Source organism: Taurulus bubalis (assembly GCF_910589615.1).
Source record: "Taurulus bubalis genome assembly, chromosome: 8".
Classification (NCBI taxonomy): Eukaryota; Metazoa; Chordata; class Actinopteri; order Perciformes; family Cottidae; genus Taurulus; species Taurulus bubalis.
This window is the reverse complement of record NC_136596.1, coordinates 10132410-10157737: the sequence shown is the minus strand read 5'-3', so window position 1 is coordinate 10157737 and position 25328 is coordinate 10132410. Positions and strand designations below refer to the sequence as shown.

Genomic DNA, 25328 nt, shown 5'->3' with positions numbered 1-25328 from the left:
AGTTCTTGAGGACACAAATTCCAGATATATTTATATACAATTGAAGAGTTAAACTTATAGATGAAAAATACGCGGTTCTGTGCATCTCAACAAATTTCAGAATAAGCTTTCAGCAGTATTGTGAAACATTAGAAACTTTAGCAGAGTTTGTCTTGAAAGACTCCTCAGGATCCAAAGCCGTTTCTAATCATGTGCTTGGAATTCTGGCTGTGAGGCTTTACCCATTTCTTTACACTTCTTTACAGCCCCGAGCCAGTTTCCATGATGTTTTTCTAAATCTTAACTTGCCATTAAAACCTGAAAACCAGGTCTGCCCACCAAAGTGTGACCCATAGTTTCAAACCGTACCTTGAGCTGTAAAACCATTCGTCCTCCACAATATCAAGAATGGGCCGTCTGGTCTTGAATTCTCATTCCGGCCATTGGTATTTTTTAGATGATAGAGAAGAACTAGAGAAATCAGACGTTTTCTTCCTGAGTTAATGCAACACTGAAGTAGCACCTTGTTATCTTGTGCAATGTGTGACATTTTCGGACAAGTACACAGAAGATCATGTGCTATTGAACTGGCTCCTTTGTCTCTGTTTGACTAGACTGTTTAACACGATCCATCTACTGCATATCTCTCTTGATCATTTCCAGTCTCGTGCTGTTCCAGGGTTTACCTGCTTTCTCCAGTTGGGATGTCTTTAACTTGTGCAGTGCCTCCTTCAAACCTTTGGGACAGTCATTACAAAACATGAGGTTTAGACAAGGTTGTTAAAGGTTAACTAACACATCACATGCTATGCTCATCGATCTGATTATACTGAATTAATTGTGCTTGACAGAGTGGGCGTCTTGTGATGCTGAGATGTTAGCTGTGTTGACCTTTAGGCTATTTGGTAACCAGACCAAACAGAGCCTTCATTATTAAGAGACTATATTGTTAGAAGCCTGATGATGTGGTAAGCAAATGAAAACACATACCAAGTCATTCCTCATTTGTTATTAGAGTAGAACAGTTTTAACATTTTGTGCAAACCAATGCAACACCATCATGAAATGAAATGAACGAAACATGAGCAATACATAGCCTATCCCTGATAGTATTTGACAGTACTTACAAATACAGAAGCACAGTTTTTTATTTTTATTTTTTTTATTTTGCAGGGACAATGCACACTAATCAACAGTAACACTGTAAGTGAGCCTAGAGTTATCCAGAGAGGCTAATTTTCATCTGCTGTCCCTGGCCAGATGTTTTGATGGCAGCCTGAAATTACAAAATTTCCAATAACATAATGCAACTAAGATTCGTCGATAGACAGTAACGTGTAGACAAAACTAATTCAGATCAAAGCAAAAATAAAAGGGTACCTACGGTATAAGCACACATAAAACACATCAGCACTAAACAAGACAAATGCACAAATAAGCAGGCAGGACAGACAGTACATTAATGCGTGCACACCTGATGTGCAACAAGCCCTTCCTTAAGGCTATGTTTGAATGTTTTTCTCCATTACATTTATTTGGCAGCTGTAATTAATGTTCAGGCTACTTTTTCTAGATCAAATAACGGTGAAAATACGCATTGTTATTGATTAATCCGAGCAGCCTGAACGTGTGTTTTATTAAGGAGTGCACACGCGGAGAGTTGGTGATCATGGGGTTAAGTTTCCCTCCTCCGCTGATCCCTCATAATGGGATGTGCCACAGAGTCGCTCTGCCGGTCTAAGCTACAGCAGGTCAACATATTCCGCGCAAGAGGCGGGCCTATGTGCGGGGAAGATGCGCTGCGGACGCGGTGCCGCGCAGTGGTCGTGATTTCATCGATGAGGAGCCTCGGACACACACACACACACACACAAACACACGCACACACACATACGCACACACATACGCACAGGCATGGTGACACGTGGATGCTTGCGGGTGAGAGGACCCGCCGCCCGCCGCCTGGATTAACGGCCCGCTCTCCTTTTCACGTCGGGACCCGGCGATGCGCCGTTCAGAGGAAACGCGTTTCGCAGAGACATCCGGAAAACGCATCCATGCGCCACGGCTAGACCTCATCCCGACATGCCTCTGACAACACAAAGCCTGGTTTCAAGGAGCATCCGCAAGAAAACCACACGCGCAAATCGGCATGGGTGCGTCAACTCGGTTATTTCGCTTCATTTTGCGGGCGAGGCTTTGGAGCGCAGTTGTGCAATGAGGCAATCGGGAATCATCAAGTAAGACTTTATCGATAGGCGACATAACTCGACAAATATGGCTGATCAGAGCAACATCCAGTCATCCGCCTCCAAGAGTATCCGGCCTTTTAAATCCAGCGAAGAATACCTGTACGCCATGAAGGAGGACCTGGCGGAATGGCTGAATACCCTGTACGATCTAGAAGTCACCGCGGACACCTTCATGGACGGGCTGGGGACGGGCTGCGCCCTGTGTCGGCACGCCAACAACGTGAACCGCGCCGCGCAGGACTTCCAGCTGGAGTACCCGGAGGCGGCGCAGTCCATGAAGGTGCCATCGAAAGACGTCGTCTTCCAGTCACGCAACGTTGTCACCGGCTCGTTCGTGGCGCGGGATAATGTGTCCAATTTCATCAGCTGGTGCCGGCAGGAGCTCTGGATCAAGGACGTGCTCATGTTTGAGACCAACGACTTGGTGGAGAGATGCAACGAGAAGAACTTTGTGCTGTGCCTCCTTGAGGTCGCGCGACGCGGCTCCAAGTTTGGCATGTTGGCCCCTATGTTGATCCAGCTGGAGGAGGAGATCGAGGAGGAGATCCGGGACCAGGAGAGCCTGCGGAGCGATGCAGGGGAGCCGGTTGAGCAGAGCCCGTCCAGCAGGTGCTTCAGTCGGAAGGAGAGCAGTCACAGTGTGGAGGATGAAGAGGATGAAGAGGAGGATGAACCGGATCCAGAGCCGTTCGTCTGGCCGCAGAAGAGAGTTTTATGTGACATGCGAAATCTGGATGAATTGGTGAGTTGAATAGATTGGAAAAAACAACAACAGCAGCAATCCTCTGTCTATTAGTGATCTGATTATTAAAAATCCTAAATAAGCAGTTGGCTCCATAACATGAGTCACAACTGCATCATGATTCATGCTCATTGTCATAGAGTAATGATCTTGCGGCTCAAATTTCCCATAATGGAATCCTCACTGCTTATGACACTGTGTGACATACAGATATATCTCTTACGGGCTTCTCACTCACAGGATCAGAAGGGAATAGCGTCCAGGGTTGTTTGTGTGGTGCTAAACAGTATGACGCAGCTGATAGAAGACCAATCTCTCCCACAGTAAAACACCCAAAGGTGTCAAAAGTCAAGCACCATCTCTGAAAATATCATATCAGTGCTATGAAGAAGGCAGGAGCCTCATACCTTCCATGCGGTGTGAGTGTGTGCCTGCATCTTAACTTTGTTTTAGACCGTGCTGTTAAATTCCTGCGCACCTGTAGGCTCAGTGTGTACTTTACACCCACATTCTTGCTTTCTCTAAAAGGCCACAGGTCAACTCTGTGACATTTCACCTGCATTCTTGTCAAAATGTCAGCTCTATCTCGACAGTGTTGACGTTGAGCTTCAGCCTCTTTTCATTTAGCTTGTCGATCAGGAATAATTAATAAAATACCCTGCAGATGATGATGATTCTGCTTCTTCAGCTCCTCTCCCAACACAACTAAAAAAACTCCCTTTTCACAGTTTGGTTCTAACACGTTTCCTGCGTTCAAACCATCGACTCTTGTCACTTGTCCGGTTGACCTCGCTGACCTTTGTGAGGGCCTGCATGACACGAGCACATTAGAGAGGCAAAGGTCTCGTTGGGGGCAAAGCTAATGAGCAGGCAGACAGAACAGCAGGAGCATGAGCATGGGTTGTGTGTGTGTGTGTGTGTGTGTGTGTGTGTGTGTGTGTGTGTGTGTGTGTGTGTGTGTGTGTGTGTGTGTGTGTGTGTGTGTGTGTGTGTGTGAAGGGGGGGTGGTGGATTGATATTTTAATGTTGATGAAGAGAACAATGTCTGTCTTTGGCCCCAAAGATGTGAGGGAGGAGGGGAGACAGTCACACTCATGCTGGTCAGGCAGCCGAGCAGAGCGGCTCCAGTGTGACCTCCGCAGACAGAAATAGGAGAGCATGTGGAGGAGGACGTTCAGACTCTCTGAATCTGCAAACTCTCACTCATATGACTGAGGATTAAACAAGCCGCCTGTATTTTCGGGACAAAGCTACAGAGCGTATGCCTCTCTCCCTGTCCGACATCCGCACTGACCCGTCCCTCAGCAGTCGCAGAGTGACCAACAGACACATTTGACTGATTCGAGAAGTGGCATTCCTAGTCATCACGTGTCTGGTGGATCAAATCTCCACCTCCCTGTCAACTGTAGAAAATTGCATGCATGTAGGCTGTGCAGAACAACCCACATCAGCAACATGAGGCTCTTCAAACGAGAAACCACCGCGGTTCAAAGATGAGAGGCTGCAATATTAAAATAGTACCAGTGCACCATAGTACCAACACATCTTTTCTAATGGCTTCAGCATTTCTCTTTTTGAGGCCCAGACATATATCCACTAGATACCTCTTCATGTTCTGGACTGTAGTTTGTTTTTGAACGTTGAATGTTTCTTTAAATACAGTCATTTGATCAATATCTGCCAGCCACTCAGTTCCTGCTGCAAGATATTAGACCTCCCTGTCTTCCGTCACATTAGTCACAAGTTTATCCTGCAGAATACTTTTCTTTGTATTTCTGTCTTACAGGAGATTAGTGTCTCGGTATTACTGGAAACCTCATCTTTAGTAGACATTAGTGTCTAGCGTGGAGAGAGAGGAAGAAAGTTAAAGGGCTTAGTTTCATCGGCCCACAGCTGTGACACCAGACTGTGTGTGTCCGCTGCTCTCAGTCAAGTCACTTTAAAGACCCTCCTGCATCATGCAGGACGGATTGGGTTTCATAGGATGGTTTGGTTTTCATTATCATTTACTGATTTCTTTCCGTAAAAAAGAAATAATACGCAATTTATTCATGAACTGCTGTTCTTTTCATATCCAATAACATTACTGATAAAATGTCATCAATTAATTACCAAGCCATTAGCTCCCACAGAGACGTGCACAGCAGCCTCATATGCTTGTGGAAACAGAAATGCTGAAAATGTGCAGATTACGTTTAGTTATCATTTTGTCTTTACAAAAAAACTGAACGTGTGTCCATGAACTCAGCACGTTGTGCGCGCCACCACAATGCCCTAATCCAATTAGGTCTCAAGCGGGAAATGTGAGCTGTGCAGCGTACGCATGAACACCGAGTATTTTAAGAGACATGTAAACCAGATAATATTTATGCATTTCAGTTAAAAAAATTCAGAATCATATATATCAAGACCCGTTTTTATTTCTTGTGTACTATCTTTGAAAAGTTTTCCGTTCTTGTGGATTCTTGTATTCTTCTATACGCTCTGTGATTATTGGATGATCAAACTAATCTTGTTGAACAAGACAATAAAAGTGTAGAGATAATAGGATTACAGGTCATTATTCTAACAAGTCCAGAGTAACAGTTGGCATACAGACAGCAGGATTATTTGAAGTAGTCTCTTTTAAAGACAACCACCTATTTTATAATCACACTAAAATGTATCACCTTTTGTTCTAAATTATGATTTGCCCTCATTACACTCTGCTTATAGTATTCTATTTATAGATTGCTTTCGGGATGTAATGAGAACGTTAACAAATGAAGACGATGAGGAAGATTACCTGCCCTAGCTTTAATGCAAACATGTGATGTGTCACATCAACGACCTCGTGGATACAATAATCTGAAGGAAGCTGTTGTCTATCGTAACAACACTCATGTAAACACTCACCGCCACTGTGTCGCTCTCCCACTCATCCGCCACTGCGGGTTATTACTCACATCACTGTGGGACGCTTTTACACTCTAAAGTTGAGGAAGTGACCAGTGTCTCATTTCCTTCATCATAAATTGAGTCTGTGACTAATGTTTCTTTTTCCCCATTATTGGCGATGTTATTTTTCCTCAATAGTAGGTACAGACAGCAGCTGGCTCACATCCCTATACGTACACATACATGTCATCCTATACTTGAGGGATTTTCTTTCATATCACCACTCTATAGGGATTATAACGGCGACTTTGATTGGAACTGTTTTGTCCTCTACGCCGCAAGCAGCCCCATGCAGCCCCGTGCAAAGAAACACCTTCATCTATATTTTCTTGGTCTTGCCATTAGGCCCTGGGCACACATATAACTATGTAGAGTGGCATACATGTAATCATTTAAATGTCATTTTCTGACCCCTTAATGCACCCTCTAATTGTTCACACGTTTACTGCATGCATAGCCATCCATACAGTACAATATCTGAGCATATAAACAACAGACCATCAGAGCTTCACAGCCTTCCTTCATTCACATCTTTCCTTCTTCTTGCTCAGTCATTTAAACTGGTTCATGCCTCTTTTCACCCCAGGCTTCAACATTCAACCCTTGTTTAGTTCATATATGTGCAAGCCCTCTTTCCCATCCCCCACCCCGGTCTCCGACAGAGATGATAAAGCCAAGAGCACAACAGTATGTCTTGTTGGTGGCATTGACAGGCTGATGTGAATAGACTGCCACTGTTGTCAGTGTCTCAATCAAAGACGTTGGATGGAGACACCAGCGGAGCAAAGGGGGGGCGGAGTAATAAAGAGAGAAAATGTGTGTATTATGCCGACATGGACAGTCTGCTCCATTAACCTTATGGTCCAACTCATGCATTCAGGAAATAAAAAAGGGGAGTAGACAACAGATAGTGTGCCTAGAGTGACTTCACTGTACACTCTGTTAAACCTGACTGGAATGGATGCTACTCTGGGAGGAAGAGCTACAGTACAGAGGGGAGCTCGAGTGAAAGAAAAAAGTAGGTCATCATGCTTTGCATTGGGTCACACTCATACGCTTTGCTGAGAGAGCGTGGCATCCTTCAGTGTTTCTCCCTCCTGTGCCACATGCATTCATGTTTTTACCGGTTTTGTATTTTAAAGTTATTTTTTTAAACCTCTAGACTTTTCACAGTAACAGTACAGACTACATTTCACCCCTCACTATTTTCCATGCAGCAGTGTGTGTGTGTGGGGGGGAAAACAGCTGACTCTGCACTCTGCCATCTATGTTTCCTTATTGCATTGCGTGTAATGCCGTTCCTGGATTGTTTGCATGTTTATCATTTAATTGGGCGTTCATCTGAATCGGCTTCTGTCTGTGTGACTCGTCTGGTTATTTTCTGCACCTGTCTGCAGCCTCCTCATGCTAGTCTCAGGTGGAGACTTTCAGGATGAGAAAAGCATGGAACATCCATCCCTTTAACCTCCGCTGTCACGAGGAGAGGTGCTGAGTGTTTCTGAGCCTCATCAAAACAAACCGACGAATGACATAGATGCTGGCTTTTAACTTCCTGCGCTGGGTGATTACACGGCTGTCTGACTGAAACAGATGAATAATAGAGTTATTCGCCTTGCAGCACTTGATGTCTATTAGATTATTACATTCTCCCAGCATCCCAATGGGCAATTTGTCATGTGGCCAGAAGACAGGCATCGATTTTCATGAATGGTTTTGTTGAAGCCATGGAGGAGGCCCGCCCTGGAGCCAGTATGATTATGATCTCCTTGATCAAGCACACATCATACATTATAAAATATATAAAGGCATGGTGTTATTATTTTTGCAACAGATGGAATAGTTTTGTATCATATGCTTATTTGCTTTCTTGTGTCTGCATGGTAAATATGCTGTCAGATGGATTTCTTTTAACCTTTGGACAGAGCCAGGCTAGCTGACTCCTTTGTCTCCAGTCTTTGTGCTGGGCTAAGCTGACTATCTTCACATTTAATGGACAGATATAAAAGTGGTATCGATCTTCTCATCTAACGCTCAGCCAAAAAGAAAGTGTATTTCCCAAATTGTTGAACTATTGCGGTAATTCGTTCTTTGTTTGCTCATGTTACTGTCAATAACTGACACACCTCATCCTGAGGCGTTGGTTCAATTTAGGGTTTCTGTCTCACGTCTGTAGGTCTGGCCTGTTGAACCGTCATGCTAATAGCCCTTAAATACATGTGTGTTCATTATCGCTCCAGATTGTACCCTCAGGCTACAGGTCCAACACACTCAGCATTAATTCAGACATTTATCTGCTCCTTGCTCCAGGTTGTTTAAAGAGATCATTTTTGCAAAGCAGGTTGTCCCATGTTTATGAGATATTGTGTGATTGTCCACAGAGGAGTGGTTTATGCAAGCTGTCAGGTGGTTGAATGGGAGGATATAGTCTGACACAGGAATGCTTACAGAGAGTGGTGAAGCAATAACCCCTCAAGTCCTAAAACTCACCCTCCTACCAAGTAGGCGCCTGCAGTGTTTTCTTGTCTCTCTGTGCTTATCTGATGGTGAGGTTGTTTTATCTTGGGAAGTTTCCTGTCATGACAGGAGATCCTCAGGGTAACAAGATAATCTAAGAGAAGGGTCTTGTTGTCATTTTTTGAATTCACCTGAAAAGCGCTCACAGTTTGCCTTCTAATGATCCTCTCAATTTCCTTAACCTTTTGAAAATATGTATGTATTCTGCCGTAAACCTGCCAATCTACAGTTATGTCTCAGAAAGTCAAATCCTGGAAACACCCTTGTGTAAATTCCCATGGAGTGAGTGGTAATGTTCACGTTTTATTGTTGAAGTTTGACTGTAATTATCCTTTTGCTTAGCAATCATAAAATGAGCCAGTTGCAGCAGGCCAACACACCTATGTTTGTTGACTGCGCTGGAGCGAACTGTGTGACTGTTTGTTGACTCACGAGGAGAACAAACTGTATTCAAATGTCTGTTCGGCTTCTCAGAGTGCATTGACAACATGTAGACCCCAGTCTGAAAACAAAAGCAGAACTATATTATGTGTATTCACGAAATCTTCTTTAAATTCAAATCATACGTCAGTAAATGTAGAGCAGAACAGTATTGGCAACTATGCACATTCCTTTGTTAAACCAATTTGATGTGAGGCTGCAGTATACAGTCGTTGTGTCGCATGTCAGTCCACAACTCAAATCGGTGAAGAAAAGGAGGAATACAACCAACACATTCTTATCTCCCCCTCCCATTTCCTCTCTTCTTCCCCAGGGTTTGCTCAGCCCTCAGTCTCGAATAGCCTTTTAGATGTTGGCAGGTCAGGAAGGAAAGGAATGAAGAGATTATTGACTCGCACTGAGCAGATAGTACAGGATCTGCGCGTTGGGAAAGCAATATATGTTCTTTACGATAAACTGCTTTGAGACAAACCCTGCTGCTCAACCCGAAGGCAAGGTCGCAGCGGTTTCTTGATCATGAAAGGGTTTCTCTCTCTGCTCAAAACATCTCTGCATTCCTATCTTAAGATAGATACAGCAGATTCTCAGAATAGGGGAGTGCTGTGGTTTGCTCAATCGTTTGTCTTTTTTCTTCTTCACTAAAATCTGCAGCTCTCGCTGAGAGCGTCCCTAATGCGACGAGCCTGCATCCATAATTCATCTTTCAGTTTTTCGCAGTACTCCAGCTCCACTTCCGCATGTTTCCTGCGTGACCTTGTCTCCCTCCTCCCCTTCGATCTCATTCCGGTGTGTCTTTGTGTTTTGGTTTCAGTGTATCTGTTTGTATCCATTGTTGACTCTGTGAAGACATGGGAAGTGCACACATTTCATGTAAAAGGATCAACAGAGTAAATACTTCAAATGCCAGGACTGCTATTGATTAGGTTATTATTAAAAACCCTTCACGGTTTGACTGCTCAGTGTTTCGTATGAGACACAGTGTGCGAGTCCTTCACCTTCCCTCTGGAGGAAAATACATGACCTCAGCTGAACAGCTCTGGGGAGGTTTTGGGAGCGAGAGAAAGGCTGTAGTATAGCAAGTAAGGGGGGGAAAAAGGAGTACAGTTAAAAAGGGAAGAGTACGGCTATGTGTGTGTCTGTTGCCATAGCAATCTTTCCATTAAGTCACTGGCCAGGGTTTTTCCAAACAGGGCTCGTCCACCTCCTGCAGAATGAAAGACGGAGTGACAGAGCGGAGAGAAAGAGAGGAGCAAGCTGATGTAGAAATGTAAGCAAAACAAAGAAAGCAAAGATAAATATAGGGCTGGTCAGCAAGTGCATGGGCTAAGAATAAAGTCTGAAAGACAACAAAGCAGATGAGAGAAAAAACAGAAGCAGGTGGGAGGGCGAACAGAGAGGCAGGTGAGCTGCTGAGGTTTAGCGCTGATCCCACCCTCTTTAATCAGAAGAGGAAAGAAGGAGGGGTGCTGTTTGAGGAAAATAACAAGGTGCCTCCTTAATCTAGCGAATACACCATAATGTAGACGCACGCACGCACACACACACACGCATGCACGCACGCAAGAAAGCTACTGTAAACAGCCAAAGGGTGGGAGCTCACAACCTGACATTTTCCTCTAAGGTGTCATTTGAGCACTTAAATATCAATAACTGCTCTCCTGCCCTTGGTAATGGCTGCCCCTGCACACACTATCATGGAGCAGTTATTCCTCTTCTCTCCCTGTGCTTCCCTCTGTCCGCTCTGCTTCTTTACTTTTCTCCCTGCTGGTCCACAAGTGTGCATACGCCTTTGTCTGAGACAGACGCCAAGAAAAACATGAAAGTTGTCCAATCCGGCGAGAGCTCAGGCCTGCGCAACACAGGCGTATCTCGCTCCACCCTGCAGTCGTGTCTGTGCCTAATAAGCACCCCCGGCCACAGCCAGGGCACCGGTTTTGACTCCTTCGATTCAAAGCCCAGCTGGCAGCACAGGCCTGCTGACATCACTACCACCGGTCTGCTTTTGGAGCTCTTTCTCTCCTCAGTTTCTGATGTCACAGCCAGAAACAATGTCATGTAACAGCCCAGAGAGGCAGAGAGGGAGAGCATTCATTAGCATGTCCACATATGTATTTTTGTGCTTTTGCGACACTTTGCGGTAGACTAAATCACCAAAATGTTCTGGAGGGATGAGGCGAGGCAGGGCTTTTAATGTGGTGAGAGAGCGGGGCGGGGAACCTTGACACCCAGTGGGTGCCTAAGAAAGAAGTTGGCAGGAAGATGACGCACAAACAATCCACACCCTCATACACTCAGGCAGCCAAGACTGCTCATTTCTCACACCATAAACCAGAACCATTGTGTTGTTGACACATAGCGCTCAGAACCAGCGGCGCTTTGGTCACGGTTCCGATATATGTGACTAAACATGACCTCATGTGCGGGCGCTGACCTGAAGAACGGGAAAGGATCCCTGTCAGGTTCCTCTCGGATGTGTGTGTGTGTGTGTGTGTGTGTGTGTGTGTGTGTGTGTGTGTGTGTGTGTGTGTGTGTGTGTGTGTGTCAGTGTCATGTTTGTCTGCTGTGGATGTTAAACAGCTTTTGTTTTGTTCTCCTCAGGTGCGTGAGATTCTGGGCCGGTGTTCCTGTCCAGCTCAGTTTCCCATGGTCAAGGTGTCGGAGGGGAAGTACAAAGTGGGAGACTCCAGTGCATTGATCTTCATAAGGGTAGGCCCTCACCTCCATACACTTATCTGTCACTGGGCTTTGTTTTCACTATTTACGTTTATAGATTAAGGTGGAAAGGAAAATAACTGAGCATTGTTTTGTCAGTGAAATTTAAGATGTTTGATCAACTGCATGGATTTTTTGAATGTCAAGCAGAAAAAGTGAAGGGCTTTCATTAACCAACGTCTGGCCTTTTAAACATGTTTTTAATTAATTTCTGAAACTGCCTTTGTTAAACTTACACTTACTTGAGGTATAAATAATACCAAGTAAAGAATAACATTAAAACGATTGTACGCTGTCAGATAACTTGCACTTGAATGTTGTTTCTAGTTTATTACAACTTGGGTCTTATTTTAGTATTTTTGACCAGTTCTCACTGCTCCTTACTTTACCTCCACACAAAGTGGTTTATCTGACTAATCAGTCTTGTGTTTCTTGCCTCCTTCATTGTTGCCATGTTGCCAGATCAGAAACGACAGAAATGCAGACCAAAGTTGTGCTAAACCTGAATCATCCCTTTTACACTACTGCACTTCTGAATGTAGAGCAGCTACGTTGGCACAGTGCACAGAAGACTGCGAGGCCTGCAGTAATTGCATGGAACCATACGGTGTTGGCATATGGCATCATGTGTTGGTTCAGGGAGAGCAGGGCGATGCAGCAACACATGAACCCTTCAGCTGCTCGGCTGCATCAAAGCCCAGAGAACCGAACAGTGGATGTAACAGCATTGTGACTCCTGACGCTCGTATGCGTGTTTATAAACCGGCCCACTCCCAGGACTGCACCTTGTTCTCTCACTGAGACACAATTAGAGCTTTAGGTCACTTCCTGAGTTGGCCCTTATCTTGGCTGTAGCCTGTTTCTGCTGGACTGCTTGTCTCAGTTTCAGTCTAAGAGCTGCCACTGAACCCGCTTCAGGCCTCACAGGACTGGGCAGGAAGGTTGGTTTGTACCAGGGATCGATTTGGTGTCACTTACCGAAAATGTACCCCAGCCAGATTAATGTGACTTAATGACTCGTTGACCTATTAAAGGTATTGAATGTCAATATTTCGTCACTGTTAGCGGCACCACTTGTTCCAGACAGGGAGATTTGAGATACACTATGTGGAGTAATGTTTGGCACACACACCTCTATCTATATTATATAAATGTTATGTGAACTAAGTGTAAGGGACTGAGGAATAGTTTAGTAGTTCAATCTTATATTTCTCTTTTAAAAAAAGACCCTCCATAGCGTAATTGATGAATCATTTTACCACAAATAACTAAATGTTTAGATGAAGAATTTTAGATGGTGCAACCTATAAACAATATAAAATAACATATTTATAATAAGAAGAAGAATTTCCACCAGAAGCCACCAACGCTTGCCGTGACACACATACGATGATTAATATTGCAGCCACTCTCTATTTTTGAAAGACTATGTAACATGTATTTTGCTTTCTGTTATGAAGCACACTAAAGTGATTGTCTGTCATAAAGGAAGTCCTGTAACAGAGACAGGGTTGTTCTCCTCTACATTTTTCATAAACGCACAATTATGAGCGATTAGGCGCACCAAAGCCATCATTAGAGGCTGCTAAATTAATCCTAAGAGAGAGAAGGCTGGCGTATGAATTTGTGATAAAAGACCTCCCTCCCTTCAGCAAAATAAAAAATACATAACCTCTCCTCCCTTTTTATAATTTTCCAACATTCCCTAAGATGGTGAAACGTTTGATCAATGGACACTCGTGTTTTCCTGTTGGAACAGACATTTTAATGGAAGAGACGTGTTTAAATGTGCCTGTTTGCCCTGTGAGTGTGTGTGTCTGAGCCTTTGACTCAGATTAGCTCTCATCACCCTCTCTCCGCCCTCTCCTGATTCCTCACTGTGGATCACAGTGATCGCAACATATGCCCGAGCAGCTACAAGTGCGGACAACACACTTCCAGTATTCTTCTGAGGGGAGGAAGCGGGCAGCCGGTTTAAAAGCCAGTAAACCCCTATTCAGCTGCCGAAGCTCTGACAAGGATCTAACGCTGAACGAGGGGGTGAGACGGAGAAAGCAAATGGGCGAACGGGCCACATGAACCTATAAGACGTCTTTGTCCCCAGGGAGGCGGCTCCCTAGAGGGAGGAGATGCCTTTAGTCGAGGGGCACAACAGCTGAAATGAACCATGAGCTTAATTTTTGAGCTCACCAGAAAGATTTAGGGAGAAATTGGTTCAACACGCCCCCGCAATGATGACAAGACGTCTCTCTGTTCGCTGTTGCCATAGAAACAAGGATTGGGTCTCTCTGGACTGAAGACTGTGATACCCCTTCAGTGGTTGGGCAATTTGGCAGCTATGGCACACAGATCTAAAGTGAGCATGGTCTCAAATGTTCCATTTAGCCTCAGCAGAGCTGCAGAGTTGTGTACAAAGTACGACATGCATGATGAGCTTATTAGTTATGGAAACAAGTGATATAGAAGTAAATAAAGCATTTTAAGACCCTTGATCATTCTCTTTATCGTCATGCAATTATCCCACTCAAATGTATTTGTTTATTTGGATTCCCAGTAGCTGTTACCATCATGGCAGCTACTCCTCCTCCACATTGAATACTAACAAATTAATTAAATAGAGATATGAAGCCATGTCTATTATGTCACAACAGCACCTCTATGATGGTATATGCTTTTCTGTAAACTGCCTAGACAGAGCAATATGTCTGCTGCATTGAACAAGTTATATTTAAAAGTAAGCAGTTTATACTGTCAGATCTGATAGAGATAAGCAGATCAGCTGTTTTGACGGATTTGACGTATTAGAGGAGCAAGGCGGATGAAAAGGCTTGTCTTGGATTGGCGGGGATTGTATGAGAGCGAACGTGGGGTCAGGCCTCTCAGGGACCGGGAGATGAGGCGTTGTGCCACGTGTGATTTGGTGGAAATAAACTCTCTGCCTTCCTGCACGCCGAGACACAGGAACAACCTTTAAAACATGTGGCTGGCAGACCCTATCGCACAACCCAAGGCCGGGGGACGCATTCGCGGGGCTCTCGCATCCGGCAAATTGTGTTGCTTCAGTGAAGGCAGCTTCTGCCTAGAGGGTTTGAGGCTCTTCGGTCCGATATTGTGGATGTGTGTGCTTCAAAGAGCAGAGGCGAGTAGGAAGGGACATATCCAACCAACCCCCCTTCTGTTATGACGATCCAGGCCCCCTCTCCTCCCTGCTCCTCTCCACAGCAACTTAAGTCTAAGCTGAGGAGCAGAGAGGACAGCAGGGTGAGTTACCATGCTAATTCAGCCTGCTCCCCTCTGAACACACGGACAGGCCAGCTGAGAGGCATGAGATAGGCCAAAAAAAGGGGTGTCTTTCACAGCACTTTGGCTCTTTCTTATGCTACCGTACTCTGCTTAATTGTGAGTTGGCATGGCAATGAACAGCCCTCATAATGGCAGCAGCTGGGGGTGATGTGGGGGAGGGAGAGGCACAGGCAGGGGTGCCTCTAGATGTTACGCAACACTGAAGACCGGTCAGCCTTCAGCGAGCTGCCCCACTTGTGGAATTTGCATATCTATTGACTTGTGCAGTGTGTGTTGTCGAGCAGTTGATCAAAAGGTTCAGCCGTTTCATTTGTGCATGAATGTGTATGTTATTTTCCGTTCATCTATTGAAGCCTTGTCTTCTCTTTTCCTGCCTCAGGTCCTTCGTACCCATGTGATGGTGCGTGTTGGAGGGGGCTGGGACACATTAGAGCACTATTTGGACAAGCATGACCCGTGTCGCTGTGCTGCTTTTGGTAAGGTCACTTCTTGTTGCCCGCCAGCCTCTTACAAAACAACTTAATTGTTGTCTATCTGTGTTGCATAATTCATAATGCATTTAAGATCACAAACAAATGACTCACATCGGATGTGCTGTGTTCAGAGTAGCAGCAGACTCTGTAAGGGTCAGCAATGTGGAGAAATAGTGTTTGTCATACAGTCCTAATTGACATAAAGATATACTATAAGTACGGCAATCCAAGTCTAAATTAGGTCACTTCATACATTCAGATTTTTGCTGTCAACTGATTTGGCATTGTTAAATACTGTTCATGCTGAAACCTGTTTTAAATTACTTCCAGCCAGGAAATTTCGGCCTGCAAAATAATGAAAGTTTGTAATGGAAAATGTGAAGTCACTCGCTACCTGATCCCACAACACATTGGTGCAGCAACTCATCTCAACACAAATACTTTTTTGCTTATGAACCAAAACTATTCAGTGTTTACACTCACTTTGGTTAGCAGCACAAAGCAGAGTGATACATGCCCATGCACTGTGCTGGACGAGACCCCCTCCTCATCTGTGGGTCCACACTCCTGCTGAAGTGATGATGGGAAGGGCCGAGCGTCTGGCCTGGACAGCTGACATGAGATGAAATCCTAATTGGTGCTACATTTCTAACCACCATGTTGAAGATCATAGAGTATTAAGTGATTACAGACATATGCCTTTTGTGTTCTATAAATGTTCTCCCTAAATGGTGGGATCAGCAGCATCTTTCTGGTTGGCCAGTATTACAAGTAAGGGTCTATCTCTGGCTCAGGGACGCATACAATATCTACTGTTGCTATCTTAGAGCTTAATGATATTGATGTGGGTAACTATGATATATATTATGGACCTCTAAATGAATCGTATTTCTGGCAGCCTGACAATGTTGGTTAGTGGTCTGTCTTTACCCACTTGTTATCAATCTTTCTCCACAGCCCACCGCTACCACCAGGCGAAAGCCAGTGGCCAAGGTCAGGGAGGCCACAGCAAGTCCTCGAGCGCCCACTCCTCCCGCTCCACCAGCCCAGGTCCACACTGGCGAAATGATGGCGTCGCACCGTACAAACCTCCTGAGAGGCCCGGCCGCTCTCAGAACCCATCTGTCCCCACCGAGCTGGACTCCGGTGCAGCTCGCAATTTACTCCCGCGGCCGCCACGAGACCGCTCAGAACCTCGCCACTTTAATCCTCTCAGGTGATTGTGTGTGTCTACACAAGTGTGTGGATAAGTGTGTTACCTTGATAAGTAATTCATCCCTCACTAGTAGCCTGGCAGGTCACGCTTGCTATCTGCTGCTTTCTTTTTTGTGCCTACAGATGATCAGACAAACGGAAAAACACACACACACACACACACATAGATCTGGGAATATGCACAACAAATACACATGCCAGGAAGCCACAGATTAGGCCAGAGCAGATTTATCTAATCGCAGGTGACATTGCCCAGATAAACCCGTGTCACGCAGCCATTCTACAGCACTTCCTAGTAGCCACAACATGGTCAGCAAACATATTCACTCAGCTCTCCTTTCCCCCACAACTTTAAACCAATAATTAGACTATCGACTGCCTAAAGATGGTCATGATTGTTTGTGAGCAGTTGCTCAAGCCTGTCTTCTCTCGCCATGGCGAATGAAGGGTCTGAAATAGTATGAAGCCAGTGAAAAATGAAACCACACATAATTTTCTCTGATATGCTTTTGACGTAGCGGGCATGCTGGTGGGATCAAAGCCAGAGTGGTGGCATGTCAAGACCATTGTAAGTGGCTATTTCTCTGGGGTATTAAATCTGGTAAAAGGTTTAGTTGGTCACATACCTTCCCTATATGTCAGTGTGAAGGCACCATTGTTTAACACAATTTGGAGCTGAAAGGTGGTTTACTTTGGCTTCTTGCCAAAGTGTGGCTCATTCCTGTATTGAGCGATGGCTCAGACCAGACGTCAAGGCAGCAGCGCACTCGTTTTAACCCTGCGTGGGTGGGGCATCCTGTTTCAAGTGCGCCAGACTCGATGAGGACTAATCTGACAACTATCCCCAGACAACTGTTCACAGCTAACTAGGGAAGTAGGTCAACAGGTGGGCTCCATGCAGGCGAGTTAGTATGCCTGAATATATACAACTCTAATTTCTGAGGATGACTTTAGAAGTCTTGTGTACTAAACACTAATCAAAGGCATGACCTCTGATCTAAATGAAAACCAAGCAGTTTACGACCTCAGCACCAACATTCGAAACACAGGACAGCAGCATGCTGTCATTCCAAAATGCACCTATAGGTCTTTTAATGCATGGACTCTAGGCAACAACTTAAGCTTCCATGCTTTTCAGTTACAACCGAAATACAGTAAATCTTTGGGTCAAACAGATCAATATGCCCCATTATGATAAATTGAGAAACAAACCAAAAACTGTATCCTTCTTTACATTTATAGGATTATTTATTTATTTGAGTACACCTTAAATCTTCATGAACAAATAATACACCCTCTACTGGGTATTTAAATGTCCACCTACATACTTTATTGATCTGTGCTTATCAAATCGATCTAGATTTGTTCTTCCCGTAAGTGAACTCCAGGAGCTGATGACACAGTTAAACCTGATGGTGCAGGACAGTGGAGTGTCTGGTTGAGAAAGGGCAGCGCTCTGTGTTGGGTTAGAAAATCTACAAATGTGAGTGGTATTATTATGAATATAAATTACTCTGTTTCTTTTCCACAGGAATAAGGAGACAAAGTTGCCGGTGACAAGACGTCTGTCTGGAGACAGTGACTCCTCAACAGCCTCCTCTAAAGGAGGAGGAGGAGGAGGAGGAGGAGGGCGGTTCTCTCTGGGTGGTGCCTCACGGCGCTCTGGCGATGAGGTGGTCCTGCTTGTCAATCGCAAGGAGGGGAAGCATGTGATTGAGAGGCCTGGAGCTGGAGATCAGACCCCATCCCTGCGTCCCTCACTGCCCCGTGCACGCAGCCAATCTCGGGATCGTTCTGCTCTGGCTCCAATACTTAAACCGAACCCACCACAAGGATCCGCCGATGGGTCGCGAACATCCCGTACAGAGAGGGGCCGCTCCCTTGCAAACGAGGGCCCAAGGAGGCTCCATGGTCCACGTTCCCACAGCCAGAGTAAGTTAACTTCCCGTACTCGGCCCAGTGATGCCAGCCCGGGACCCACTTCTTGCTACAGAGACCCTCAGCCCCCACTTTCCGACAGACGAGAGGATCTTCGGGCCAAGCAATTGCCCCCATCCTCTCCCAGGATAGGTGGTGGGTTCACCAAGAGGCAATCGTCCTCCTGCTCTAACTCGCCTATTAAAGGGGTCCAGAACAACAACAGTAGCCCCAGCAAGAAGATTATAACTACTCCCAGACCTCCTGCACCTCGCTCACCCTCCATAGGAAAAGGCAGACTTCTGCCACCAGTCACTTCGGGAGGTCGACGTTCACCTCACTCAACTCCCCGCAACTCTCACCATCATGCTGCCCGCTCCCCTCGGACGTCACAGGGCCTTCGCTCTGCTGGGCGAGGCCACCATAGGAGCTGGTCTGGCCTGGAGCGCCAGCAGCCCGAAGAGGAAGGACTGGCCCTCGGTTTCCAGATGCTGCCAACCCTAGACCCCCAGAAGGAGCAAGACCTGTATCGCAGCTTTGAGGCTGAGTTTCTGGCCAATACACAGCAGGTTGTAGGAGTGTCTTGTAGAGCCCCAGGAGTGACGCTGCAGGGAGCCGGGGTTCATTCCGTGTCAGCACCCATTGATCCTAATGTCACTGACTCTGCCTATTCCTCCTCAAACTCCTCCACCTCCTCCCTGAATGTGGGGGCAAAGATTGGAACTCTGCCTGACCTCAGGGAATCCAAGAGAACTAATCCCCGTCACTTTCCACCGGAGGACCCCTTAAATTTACTTTATGCACACAATTTTGGAAGTTCACACAACTTTGCTCAAGGAGAGCCTGAGCACTGGAGGGAGCGAGGAGGGGGTCTCAAGAAGCTCCCAGCCATCTCTAGCTCCATCGAGGAGAAGGAACCTCCATTGTCTCTGCCTGGTCTTGGTGACACAGACAGATTTATGAATCAGGTTCCCTCACAACCGGCTTTCCATTGTAGGAATATGAATGGGGACCATGGAGGTTGTCCTCCCACGGGGGGGCTGACAGGTCAGCAGAGTCCGCTTGGCTGGGGCACAGGGCCTGAAGGAGATGTTCCTCTGGAGAATCACGAGCCAAACTTACCGTACGACCTAGAAGATGGTGACGGCAGTGATGACCTCCCGCCCCCAGAGGCCTGTCCATCACCTGTGCCCCTTCCCCCCTCCGAGGACTGCTCCTTCCAGGATTCCTCCAGTGAAAACTCTTCCATGTGCTTCAGCCTTAGTGAATCCCGCTCTGAATCCCCCCCAGCATCTTCACCCCTGGCCAACGGGGACAACAATGGAGAAGGGCTGCAGACTAAGAAAGGGCAAAAGAAGGCGGACAGTGGAGCCCCTTTCTCCCAAAACAAACTGAGCAGCAGAATGAGGCCTCGCACTGACAACAGGCCGGAAAACAGCCCCTCACGTATCCCGACCCCGGTCAGCTACAGAGATCTGCAGGCTCACGACACATTTTCCCCAAGCCACACGCCTCCGCTGTCCCCTCAGAGCTTGCGCTCTACTGGTCGACCAGCCACATGCAAGAGCCTGCACCAGGCCTTCGCAGATATGATCCATCCTCAACCGCGTTGCCCAGCCATGGGCAACAAAGATTGCTCATACCCTGGACAGTCAGGGAGCCTGGACACTGAAGCTTGGATGTAGCACAGATAAAATAGGGACTTCTTGTCATGGACTTTGACTACTGTATAAAAAAAAAGACTTTGGGCTTTAGACTGTTTTTATTGCATGTCTAACACCTTCTTTTTCACTTAGTTTTTCCACCCTCACATTGCTTTTATGTTGCACTCAAGCCAAATTATTTATTACCAAAGGAATGGTTTTTAATATTACTTTTACTGTAATTTTAATGTGTGCATGGGGATGTTTTTGCCTATCTTAAAGTGTTTTTTTTGCAAAGACACTCATGGAATGCTCATGGTTGATACAGAGAGATAAAGAGAGAGCATATGTGCTGCCATGTGCCCTGCTGAGGGCCATGGGGAAGTGCCAGGGATTTAAAGCTGCAACTATATAAACAGTGTTAACACTAAACCTTTAGTCTGATGAAGTGGCTCCCTCTTGTGGTTTGCCACTGTATCTCTGCTTGCCTTGATAGTCAAAATACTGGTATGACGACTGTGGTATATTCAGTCTCTCCACATTAGTGGTCTTCATATATGACTCGGTATGCTTACATTTACAATACACTAATAGGTAACATAAACCAAGGTAACCCCATCATTCCTCAGAACACTACATGCACCAATCTCTGTACAGTTGTCTGCTGTTATTAAGGTATGATGTCACCTTTTCACAACAACTGAGATAGATGTTTGTTTTTCAATGCTTAATGTGCTACAGGTTTTCAAGATTATGTTTTATGCAGTAAAACATTTTAACTTTCTTTCTACTTTTAAGTGGGTTACATGTAAAAAAGAAAAGAAAAAAAGAGGCGCAGTGAAGGTTGTGTTACTTTGTGTCATTGTCACTGAAACAGAAATGTTGAGAACTCCTGCTCTGACCAAACTGTACTCTGGAATACAATGCTACATATATACAAAAGTCAAAGGCTTGTGTGTAAATACATTTTGATGTGCTCACTAATATATGTGGGTATTTTGTATATAAAAAAAGGCATTGAATATACAGTTTAATGTACATATTCACTGTAATCAGTTCTGTGCTGCCTTAGCTATGCAATGTTGGTGTTGGAAATGCCTTGACAATTCCCTTTGCCTTAAAATGTATTCGCAGGTTAGTTTTTGAATGTTTTCGCTCAACATTATTAAGATCTATTCAGTAACACTACATTGCCATCATTAACTGTTTATGATAATGGAAATTGGAGTTTGAGTGTGAATGTGGAAATAAGTGAGGAACATTGCCAATTAGAATCTTACATTATACTTAATGTAGATGTACAATTCATGAAAAGATATGTCATTTATTGCCTCTGCCCTTAGTTGTTTTGAAATACTGGAAGCCAGATAACCTACTTAGAAGATGGATTTCAAAGGCACAGCACACGACATGGGGACATCTAGTGGTTAAAGAAAGTAGAAGGATCCTGTTATCCACGGTGCTTAGTAGAGCCAATAACAACAATACTATAAGGCGAAGTTTGATGGATAAATAATTATCTTGAGTGTCTGAACGTGTGCAGCATTGCATGAATAATAGATACTGAAACTGGATATTAAAGTCTCTTGCATAGTTGTCAAGACTTTGAGAGGTCAGACCCCGGCTACAGTACTTTTGTTTTTGGCATGTAACAGGTGTGGGCTTTGTAAAAATATATTTGAAAGTGGAAAGGTTAAATTTGATATCAATTAAGATGAGTAGGTGGCCATTTTATTAAAACATTTGTTATTGACAATGTTTTTAAGAAATGCAACATTTGTGGATGACATTGTTTTGCAGGGCATTGACACAGTAAATAGGCTGGAAAAAAGAATGTGCATATATTTGTGTACATACAGTATGATAATATGTACAGAGTTTGAGTGAAGAAGGGAGTGATGTGGGTCTAATTTATTTATTTATGAAATTAAGTTTCATTGGGCTCAAGTGACATCTGTCTTCCAATACTGTTTAATGAGCTGTAAGTGTTTAGGAATGTTTAATGGGGCCCACTGCAGAACAAACATCGGGCATTTAAAAAAGATCTTCTCAACAGTATACTGTAAAGAGACATAATCCATTAGAAATATTGCCAGTTGAAAAACTGGTATGAAACATACAAACTAAACATAATTTGACAGTTTTACAATACAGATATAGGAATATGATTTAATGCAGACTCCTCCTTGAAATAATGTATGACGTATCAGTATTGTAAGAGCTACACATGTAGCTTGTTATCACTTTCACCTGTATAAACAGATTTTTACATATATTCTAATTATTTTACATTTTAATTGGGTTTATCTTATTTGACGACATTTGCATCAACTGGTCTTTCAAATGAACCAGTTATGTGAACTGTGACTTTCAAGCATTTGGTTATCGATCACAAAAGAGAATGATTGTCCTCATAATCTGCTCTTCGTCTTGCACAACTTTGCAAATGTCATGAATCTCTCTCACTCTCTCTATCCCTATCAGCGAAATCTGAATGTTCATGATTTGACACTTTTTTGTTTGCTAATGTTACTTTCACTACAACTTTAGTTAAATGTACAGGTTGCTTGAAATTGTGGAATTTGTATGTATGAAATAGCAATACTGCAACATTTCACTTTTTTTAAAGTTGAAAAGGCTGTCAAGTTGTTCTTGTAATAAATATCTTCCTCTGAAGTTTATGAAACCTCTCTGATCACTTTTTCATATAGGGCTTTAGTCACAGCAGTGTGTTCAACAGATTGGGATTGGATTTAGGGAAATTTGTGAAGTGTTTGTTGGCGAAACGCAAAAGTCTAAACGTTTATAATGACAACATTGTTATTCATGCTCAATGTGATTTACAAAAACATTTTTTACTCAGAAAAAAACAATCTGGTTGAAAAAAGTGTAATATATTGTGTGTAATAGTCCCATTTCTTTAGTAAACTGATATCTGACAATGCGCAGATTTTGCAGTCTTAAGGTAAAACAATTAACAACATTGCATTTTCTGCCCTTTCTTGGAATATGTGCTCAATGGAAATAGTGACGTTTCCCTTAAAATTATAATCTCCCCATTTGAAGAGAAGATGATGCAATTGTTTTGCTTTGGCCGACTAAAATAACCCCGCTAAAACTAATACAGTCCTACAATACATCCTATCGTTTTGAAAGTTATAGTGTGTAATGTGTGTGGTTTTTACAAGTTCAATTTAGTATGTCGCTAACTAATCTTTATGTCATTAACTCTTAGAGTTCAATGGATACATTAAAAAGCCTATAACATCTTATAAATGCAAATATTTTGCAAAATTGTCCACAATTTCTGGAAAGTGCTGAAACGAACATATTGTTGAAGAAGTTGTTGAACCCGCTCCTCTGAGGGAAAGCTGACGCCGCTCGTGTGTTTGCAAACGTTATTTTGTGGAAAGACGGAAGTAAATGAAGTGGGAGGGGACGAAGGCCATCTCAGCCCTGCTACGCCTGCCACGGTGAGCTGTTCCTGGAGATTTTCTCTCCATATTCATTGTGTTGTGAGTCTAATTTTAACTCCAGAAGGCACGTTAATTCGTTTGGTAAGTTTTAAACCAGGCCGAAAGATTAAGAGCTTAACTGTCCCGGCAAAGGCTTCCTTAAGCCTGTACTCAGAAGGTCACGTCTCAGCCGAGCTAGAGAAGTAACGTTAGTTAGCTGACACTGACAGGCTGCAGCGGAGAGCTAGCGTCCAAAACCAGCTTCATTCAGATAACTGCTGCAGACATGCAGGAATGGGCGAATCAGTTATGCGTGAGTAATTGGTCGAATAGCATTGTTGACTGCAGACATATCTGCAGTAATTTAACCAACTTAACCGTCACGTATTTTTACTTGTGTTTCCCAGCAGGATTATACACTGTCGAGCCTGCTATGCTAACGTTAGCGTCGTGCTAGTTTGATGCTAGCGAACTAGCGAAGTGAGCAGTCATAACTTAAAGTCAGCTGACGTCAGCGTGCAGTCATCATGTTGTTAATCTAAACAATGTTTAATGATGTATTATTACTTCGGTGTCAGTATAACATGGTTGCAGTGTGAACTATTGGACTAAAGTAACGTTACTCGGCTAACTAGCTTGTTAGCTACGCTGTCGGTCGATGCTTCGTGTTAGCTTGATGCTAACAGCCTGTCCGGTGTTGACAGCTAACGCGACATGAAGCTTAATGAATCATGAAACTGCTGCCGGAGATGAATAATAAGCATGACACGCTCTCCTGTTGACGCACTACGTTAATGTCATGTTAACGTTAATAACGGTTGAGTTCATTTTGACTCTGACTTGGTGTCCAATCACTGTTCACTATTTCTGCAAGTTTCACAAACAGTCAGGATATCCTTGTGTAATAGGAGCTCAGTCGAGTTAATGAACTTATTAGCCTTTAATATAATTTTATTGAGCTGGCACTCTGAGATTCGTTTGAAAGAAAAGTGCGTTAAAAATGTAATATTATTATTATTATTATTATTATTATTATTATTGTTAGCTGTCGTCTTTTTCTATCAGTGTAGGCAACAACCAAGAGATACATTACTATCTTCATTGTGGTAATGAAGTATCATAAAAATGATGACACGTTAGATTCATAACAATACATGCTGCCTCCAAGAAAAAAAGTGTCATGGTTCTTCTGAGCAATATCAATAAGTTGTCTTTATCACTGTAACCAGAAAATACTCACACAAATTCAAAAAAACAATGACAAATGAAGGGAATTTGCATAAATCCTGGTTTTATTTCTCCTTTAGCAGGATAATGTTTAATTTGTAATTTTTTTTTGGGTGGTGGGTGTATAAGATGAGTAAGCATTGCCTTTTAACGTTTAAAGCTGGGAGTATTGTTGCATAAATGGGAGAGGATCCTTTGCAGAGAGGTGCTGCGCCAACAGGAAATGCACATAGTTAGTAAGCTGCAGCAGTTCACTCAGTAATAGAGATGTTGCTCGCCATATACATGCTGACCAACACTTTTTTACAGTTTAAGAATATATTTAAGTGTCTGTATACTTAGCAAAATCTATTGTTATCTACTCTCAGATGAGTCTCTGGCATTATTTCAGGAGAAGACAGGAATTCCTCTTTTTTCCCCTTTGTTTGCACTTCTAGAGTTTCCTGTTGCACTTGTTTAGCTCCAAGTTTCCACTCAGAAAAAGATTCACAGTCAACTCTCTTTTGCAGGAGAATCGA

The 25328-nt window shown here is 44.0% G+C and overlaps 1 protein-coding gene across 1 annotated transcript; it reads left to right on the top strand.

Moving 5' to 3' along the window:
- Positions 1-2256: 2256 nt before the first annotated feature.
- Positions 2257-20226, top strand: gas2l1 (growth arrest-specific 2 like 1; the record flags this gene model as incomplete). The annotated part of the gene is made up of 5 exons (XM_079223012.1): positions 2257-2973; positions 11464-11571; positions 15260-15356; positions 16311-16569; positions 18100-20226. The coding sequence occupies 5 exons, from the start codon at positions 2257-2259 to the stop codon at positions 20168-20170; spliced, it is 3252 nt and encodes a 1083-aa protein (XP_079079138.1). The 3' UTR covers positions 20171-20226.
- Positions 20227-25328: the final 5102 nt, after the last annotated feature.